A 7610-nucleotide genomic window follows, 5' to 3' on the forward strand; every position below is an offset into this window, starting at 1 on the left:
TGGGTTCCAGCGGGCGCGCCCCGGCCTCCGCTTAGCCTGGGACGCCCTCGCGTGGCCGCTTCGGGCGGGCGCGGCCAGGCACCCACCCCCAGGTCCAACCCCACCGCCGCGATTGGCTCCCGGGCTCAGACCCAGAAGCTTGATTGGTCGGCCCCGTGGCTCGTGCGGACGCCGAGTGGTCAGGCCGGGCGGGTGGGCAGCGCTGCGCCCGCCCCGCCCACCCCGCTCGCAGAGGCCGCGCCGGCGCCCGTGCCCGTGACCTTACCCGCGGCCGCGCCCGCCGGCGGGTGGGAGGGCGCGGAGGGCGATATGGCGGTGCCGCGGCCCTGCGCCGAAGGCCCTTGCTGCTCCCGGCCCAGCGCGGCTCCCGGCGTGCAGCAGACGCTGGACGAGATGGACTTCGAGAGGGGTGAGGCGGGTGCGCGGCCCTACCGGCCCGGCGCCTTCCGGCGTCCCCAGGCCCCCAGGGCAAAGGAGGTGGCCGAAAACCGGGGCCCCGCGGGGGAGGCAGCCTGGGGACCTAGTCGGAGCGTTGGCGGGCGGTGGGCTTACCGCTCCCGCGTAGTGAGAGCCCGCCAGGGACCCGGCGGGAGCTCGGCATTAGAAACACCGGCTCGCGTGCAGGTCGGGAAACAGGCTTTGGTTTCAGGAACTTTCCCCAGTGGTGCCGCTGGGCTCGGCTCCTCACCTGGTGCGACCCTGGGACACCCAGCCCTGCTCCCGGGTCTGCTCCTGGGCAGCAGAGCCTGCAGCCAGGGTATTGCACCCACCCCGAGTGGGTGGAGCTTCAGACCAGGGGGGCTGCGTGTGGGCACTGCAGGCGTGAGATACGGCAGAGATGGCCTCGAGGCAGGCGATGTCATCCCTACCTGTGGGCTCAGCGGGGTAACTCTTTTGCCCCAGACTATCCTTGGTGCTGCACTCGCCACCCGCGGCTTTGTGCACAGAGCCTGGCTCTGTCTGGTTTCTCACCGTGCGCACGGCCGACTTTGCTCCAGACGCTGCTCGCTCAGGCGTTCCAGCCAAAGCCCTCTGAGTTGTGGGACGGTTCTGAGGACTCTCGGGATTCCACAGATGGGGTGACTGTTCACAACTTTGGCTGTGGTTTTCACTTTGCGCTGGCACCTGGCAATGTCCTGTTCTTCCTTTTGACTGTGACTGTATATTCAGACATCTTAAACAGTACTTTATCCAACACTGGTGTGTTTGCAGTGGGAAGAAGGGTGACTGTGTCTGCCCAATCTCCTGTCCTGGTTAGACAAGCCCCTTGTCTGTCTTGCTCCCAGCGATGTCGCCAGCACCCAGCACAGTCCTTGACACAGAGGAGGTGCTCGTGTTAATATTTGTTGAACCCATGAATTTCCATTCTATAGATGAGAAAACAAGAGGTCAGGAGGTAAAGGGAGCGCTGGAAGCCCCCAGTCATTCAGTGTTATTCAGTGCTCGGGTTGTCCTTCTGCAGGAATCTGGTCTGCAGCCCTGAACGGGGACCTGGGCCGAGTGAAGTATTTAATTCAGAAGGCAGCTGACCCCAGCCAGCCCGACTCCGCCGGCTACACGGCTCTGGTGAGCTGGGGATGAGCCTCACCGGGTTCCTGCTCTCTGGGGGTGGGGAGGGGATGATGTTTGCATTTTCTCTTCTCCCACCCTTCCTCCTCTCCCAGCAGGGTTTCTGTTTAAGCATCACGTGAACCTGTTTTTTTTAAATTAGCATAAGTGCTTTGCATTAGTTATTTAACTTCGTTCTCATAAGAATTCTGCGAAGTAGGAATGGTTATTATCCCCAGTTTACAGTGGCGGCAACTGAAGCTAGGAATGAAGGCTCACCCTGGTCACCCAGGTGCCGGAGGGGGCACCCCCCGCCGGGGTTCTGCCCCCTGACCCCGGCTCTGTTCCCCACAGCACTATGCCAGCCGCAACGGGCACTATGCCGTGTGCCAGTTCCTGCTGGAGAGCGGGGCCAAGTGTGATGCCCAGACCCACGGGGGAGCCACCGCTCTGCACCGGGCCAGCTACTGTGGGCACACGGACATCGCCCGGCTCCTGCTGTCGCACGGCTCCAATCCCAGGCTGGTGGACGACGACGGCATGACCAGTCTGCACAAGGTGGGTCCCCTCTTGGAAGTTTCACAGGTTGCAAGAACTTGTCTTCTCTCATTAGAAGAGTTATAATATGGGACTTCCCTGGCCGTCCAGTGGTTAGGACTCCGCGCTTTCACTGCTGTGGGCCCAGGTTCAATCGCTGGTCGGGGAACTAAGATCCCGCAAGGCATGGCCAAAAATAAAAAAGTAAAAGTTATAATGCGTTCACTGTAGAAAACATGGGGAAAACGGAAAAGCATAAAGTAGAAAATTAAAATCGTTTGTAATCTCGGTGCTCACCTCTCGTCACTTTAGGATTAACGTATAATTTTCCAGCATGTCTCCTGCGCACATAAATTAGAACTAAACGTATGGAGTCATTTTTTTTTCTTCCCCTTAATGATGTGTCCTCAATGCTTTTCCACGGAGTTTTCTGAAACTTGCACCCACTCTTGCCTATCCCTCTAGTCTGCTTTCCACACTGTGATCGGAGTGATCATTTAATTAAATGTTTTCTGACTAGAAACACCTACCCGCTGTGAACGGTTTGAGGAGTACAGAATGTCTACCGTGGACACAAGTTTCCCTCCCCGCCCCCCCTCCCCCCGACCCCTGGTCCCTTAGTCTTCCCTTCCCTCCCTTAAGGCATCTGCTTTTACCGATTTCTTGTGCATCTTTGAGACGCAGTTGATGCATACTTACGGCCTATGTGTGCAAACCTATTCCTCCCTTAGCCCCACTGATTTTCTCCCAGAGTGATGGTTTAAAAAGCACTTCTGACCACGCCATGCCTTCGAGTCCTTCGGAGGCTTGCTTTTACCAAGTCCTTACGCTGCTGTACAGGCCCTCTGGGGTCAGCCCCTGCCTACCTGCCAGCTTGCCCTTGCCCCGCTAGTCGTCTTCAGTTTCTTGAACCTGCTTCTCTATCACTTGCAGGCCATAGACCACATCTCTTGGCATCCGGATGCCTCACATCACCCTTTTCCCTCTGACTAGCATCTGTCCTTCCTTCTGGATTGCAGCTTCTACATCACGCCCTCAGAGAGCCTTCCCGTTTCCTCAGAGGAGGACAGCTCTTGCCCCTGGATGCCCGGAAGCACTCTGCTTCACTTCTGACTCTTCTCCCCCTTGAGATTCCCTGTGTGAGCTCCGTCTCACTGGAGGCAGCTGGGATTGGCCCTGTTTCCTGCCGTGGCCTCAGCACCGAGCTCAGGTGCTGAGTGAGCAGCTGGGGGTTGTTTCATTTTGAGACCCTTGCTGGTTGGAAAGGCAGGTTGCTCGTTTCTCAGTGGTCTAAACTGGTGTTGGCTTGAGTGTTTCACTGCCACGGCTCACATGATGGGTGTTGATAGGCAGGACACTGCCATGGATGGACTTAGCTGGTGTCACCCGGACTTGCCGGTGTCACCGGCATTCTCGAGAAATTGAGGGAATGCATGTGTGTGAGGAATATGAATCGTCCCTTCCTTCCAGCTTGCTTGCCTCCCTCCCTCGCTTCCTTCTGCCAACATTGGCACTTTCTTTTGCCAGAAATTATTTGGAATTCATCTTACAACTGCTCACAACACGCTATTGCCTGAGTTGAAGCAGTAAAATTGGGAATCCCAGGTCTGTACTCATCAAGATAATATTTATGCTGAATAAAGATTTAGATTCAAATTTGAGATGGTGTTTGGTACTAACATTAACTTTGATACCTTTCAGGAGCCCCCGTAGCCCTTTAATTTGTCTCTTGGGAGGAGTAGGGAATATAGTGATACAACATAGCTATTGAGAGTTCGGACTTCGAGGTCAGACAGACCTGGCTTAGAATTCCCCATGCTGCCGCATTAGCTCTGTGACCTTGGGCGAGTTACTCAACTTTTATGAGCCTCAGTTTTTTCGTCTATAAAGTGGAAATAATGATACTTCCTACCTCTGATGGTTATTATAAAAGTTAAGTAAGATAATCTATGTAAATCACTTAACACTTCTCTTTTGGAGGATGTAGGTTAGAAATTGACATCCAGATTGGGATCGTTGATCTCCGAGGGGACGAGGAGAAAGCTGGGTACTGGGCCCGTTTCTCTCCGCTCATCTGAAAGTTCCCAGAGGGCAGGGGCCGTGTCTGATGTGTCTTGTGCCCACGGCACCCAGCACCCTATAGACAATCTGAATGTTTGTAAAGATGCTTAGAGATCCAAGGTTCTGTCCTTGTTCTTAATGTGCAGGCCTCGGCAAAGAAGCATGGCCACTGAGCAAAGGACACAAGGAAGAAAAGCTGAAGCTGACTGCCCAAGTGGCACCAGGGTGCCCCGCCACCCTGCAGCATGTCACTGCAGTTTGGCAGGGGTTAGGGGAAACCGGCTCAGACGGCCAGCGCCTCCATTTCCACGAGACCTTTTCTCGGACTAAAAGGGCCCCAGAAGTGGAGCAAGAAAGAACAGGGCCCAGTGGGGTACGGCTTTTGATCCGGGCCTCTCTCCCCACAGGCCGCCGAGAAGGGTCACGTGGACGTTTGCTCCCTCCTCTTGCAACACAGCCCAGCCCTGAAGGCCGTCCGGGACCGGAAGGCACGACTCGCCTGTGACCTGCTGCCCTGCAACAGCGACCTGCGGGACCTGCTGGCCAGCTGAGTCTCCCCGCTCGTGTCACGGGCTGTGTGTGGGGTACACGGACTAGCCCTCCAAGCCCCCGCCTTGGTCAGCGCCCGAGCCGCAGGGTGGGATCCTGAGGCTGGAGGACCCCGGAAGAGCCCCATTCTGGCCACTGGGGAAGCAAGGGTGGCGATTTGGTGGGGCTGCCAGTACTCCAGCCTGGACAGGTGACCGTATTCTAAATTAGTTCATGTGGAAACATCTCTCCGTTTGGAAAAAATAAAGTTATATCCTTACCTCATCCCACGCACAAGAATAAATTCCGAGCAAAGACCCAAATCTGAAGATACAAAAGTATGTAAGCATGAGAAGAAACTGTGGAATATGTGACAAATGAACAGCTGCTTTCTAGCCGAGTGACCTTGGTACAAGTCACTTTACCCATCTGTCCGGCGTCCTCATTTTTTTTTTGCCTCGCGGCACGCAGGATCTTAACCCCCCTGACCAGGCATCAAACCCGTGCCCCCTGCAGTGGAAGCGCGGTCTTAACCACTGGACCGCCAGGGAAGTCCCCTGCGTCCTCATCTCTAAGGTGGGAGTGACTACAGTGGGGCTGCCTCGGAGTCCACATGGGGGTGAGACGAGTGAATATCTGGGGAGTGCTGGGGAGGGCGCCCGGCACCGTGCGGGCAGTGTGTGGGAGCTCCCACCTCCCCAGAAGCTGCCCAGCACTTGCGTTTATAGTAATTTCATTCATTTCAACCATCTGATAGACTACACAGTGCTGTTTGGTTGCATCGCTAATTGCTGGTGAGGTTGAACGCCTGTCTTCTGTGACCTTCCTGTCCGTACCCTTTGTCCATCTAAAATTGTTCTCTTTTTTGATTCATAGGAGTTATTTCTGTAGGCTGGATATTGATCCTTTGTTATGTATAGATGTACATAATTATATATATCTTTTTTCTTTTCTCTTTGATGCTGTTCCTTGTCTTAACTGTGTTTGTTTTTATCTGTTCGTGGAAATTGGTTACCGCCGGTGTGGACGGCAGTTTGGCGATATCTATTAAAATTTAAGTGAACGGGGCCAATACATTGATTTCTCTGTAGGTCCCTAGAGAAATAGTCATCTGTGTGCACAAAGATGTGTGCTTTTGGGGTTTTTTTTTTTTTTTGCCTCACTGAGCGGTTTGCGGGATCTTAGTTCCCCGACCAAGGATCGAACCCATGCCCCCTGCAGTGGAAGCGCTGAGTCCTAACCACTGGACTGCCAGGGAAGTCCCCAAAGATGTTTATTTACAGAGGCATTTTCAAAAATTTGGATTGGAGCATGGGGTGTGACGTAACAAAAGAATTGCAGAGATAACCTAGGTGTTTGCAGCAGGGGGACGGTGAGGTTCCGGCACTTTGAGTGCAGCGTTTGCTAATGCGGAAAGAGTGCTGAGTCGTGATTACGTAAAGTATGTAGAAACACGTAGGTGCGTACACACAACACACAGGAGGAGCATGAGGACGCTGTGTGTTAAACTGTACCCATGGCTTCCCCGGGCTCCACGGCAAGAGTACTTAACCAAGGGTGTCCTGAGCTTCATTTGCTATGTTTGGAGTTTTTACCAGGAGTAAATTTTTTCTTTGATAAGTTATACCAGTATTAACTTAATACCAATTAGTTTCATGTGAACACCAGTAAGTCTTCTGCTGAGAATTTCTGATGCAGCCTGTCGGTGCCCCCGCCCTCGGACGTTGGAGGAGAGGAGTCTCTGTGTGGCAGGTAGTGGAGTCCAGAGCTGAAGTCCTTCCTGCCTGTTCTCGTCGGTTTCCCCTCACTCTCCTCCAGGTAACCGTTTCCCTCCTCAGGACCACCGGCAAGAATCACCTTTGACAGAAACACCCTGGAGCATAAGGATGGAGTTTCTCTCGAAAGCTCGGGGCTCGGGCTTCCCTGGTCGCTCAGTGGTTGGGGGTCCACCTGCCGATGCAGGGGATGTGGGTTCGTGCCCCGGTCCGGGAGGGTCCCGCGTGCCGCGGAGCGGCTGGGCCCTTGAGCCATGGCCGCTGGGCTTGGAAGCAGTCACCAAGAAACCAGCTGTGGTGGGGCCTTGGGCTGCCCTGGATCCACAGTTCTCCCTCCCGCTGGCTCGTCCTGGTCATCTCTGCTCATGTTGCTCCGAGTCTTACTCACTAGGAAATCTGATAGCTAGTGAATAAGACTCCAGAATCGGAGTGACACGAGCAATCAGATTTCCCTTCAAAGGTCAAGGCAGAATTCAAGGCACAGCTGGGTGGAAGTCGTGCTTGGTGTCTTAGGGAGAATTAGGAAGTTTGGCTTTGGTAGCTGCAGACTGATTGTTTTGCAACTGGATTAATGGCTAACGTTCGTACTTGGACCTGCAGCGGATCTGAACCTCACCTTCCTGGTGAAGGGCGTCTCCGTGCCCAGGTCCACCACCAGGTCCCTGGTGGGGGACGTGCGTGTCGGCCGTGGGAGGCTCTTCAAGAGGCATGAGGGGCTGATGACGGGCTGGGCTTGGCTTCTGATGGTGGCCTAGCTTAATCATCGACCTTGACCGTCACAGTGGTGAGGGAGCAGGGTGGGTGTCTGGGGAAGGAAACCACCACCAAGAGCAGCCCAGGCGGCCTCAGGCCGGGGGTTGGGAAATCCCTTGATCTCCTCCTGTAGCAGCCAGGAAGCGTCTTGAGGCAGAGGTCCTCTTTAGGAGTCTTTTTGCCGGGGCAGTTGGGCCGGGTCTCCCAGGGTCTCAGGCAGCCAGACCTACAGCAACGTGGCGGCTCACTTCTTTTTCTCCAGGGCATCTGCACTTAGGAGAATGGGAGCCATTTCCCCTGGAACCTGGGCTGGTGGCCCAGCGCCCAGGATGTGTGTTTATTGGTTGAATCACTTCTGCGTAGGTGCAGGGTGGGGGGTGGCACAGGTGCAGGGTGGGGGGTGGCACA

The 7610-nt window shown here is 54.9% G+C and overlaps 2 protein-coding genes across 2 annotated transcripts in view; both read left to right on the forward strand.

The window, feature by feature from the left end:
- The first annotated feature begins 247 nt into the window (after nt 1-247).
- Nucleotides 248-7572, forward strand: ANKRD39 (ankyrin repeat domain 39). Its single transcript, XM_029232856.1, has 4 exons — nt 248-409; nt 1463-1566; nt 1903-2106; nt 4554-7572. The coding sequence occupies exons 1-4, from the start codon at nt 310-312 to the stop codon at nt 4695-4697; spliced, it is 552 nt and encodes a 183-aa protein (XP_029088689.1). The 5' UTR covers nt 248-309; the 3' UTR covers nt 4698-7572.
- ANKRD23 (ankyrin repeat domain 23) overlaps nt 6704-7610 on the forward strand; it is a 6492-nt gene continuing 5585 nt past the window's right edge. Inside the window, 2 exon segments of the mRNA XM_029232505.1 lie at nt 6704-6746; nt 7050-7123. Coding sequence (XP_029088338.1) covers nt 6704-6746; nt 7050-7123 — 117 coding nt within the window.

This window comes from Monodon monoceros, unplaced genomic scaffold (genome assembly GCF_005190385.1).
Source record: "Monodon monoceros isolate NGI ecotype Baffin Bay Population unplaced genomic scaffold, NGI_Narwhal_1 Super_Scaffold_19, whole genome shotgun sequence".
Lineage (NCBI taxonomy): Eukaryota > Metazoa > Chordata > Mammalia > Artiodactyla > Monodontidae > Monodon > Monodon monoceros.

Excerpts from the sequence above, each read along its gene's own strand:
- ANKRD39 (XM_029232856.1), top strand. The coding sequence starts at position 310 with ATGGCGGTGCCGCGGCCCTGCGCCGAAGGCCCTTGCTGCTCCCGGCCC. Across the intron at positions 410-1,462 it reads CGAGATGGACTTCGAGAGGG|GAATCTGGTCTGCAGCCCTG; the intron begins GTGAGGCGGGTG and ends GTCCTTCTGCAG. Across the intron at positions 1,567-1,902 it reads CCGCCGGCTACACGGCTCTG|CACTATGCCAGCCGCAACGG; the intron begins GTGAGCTGGGGA and ends TGTTCCCCACAG.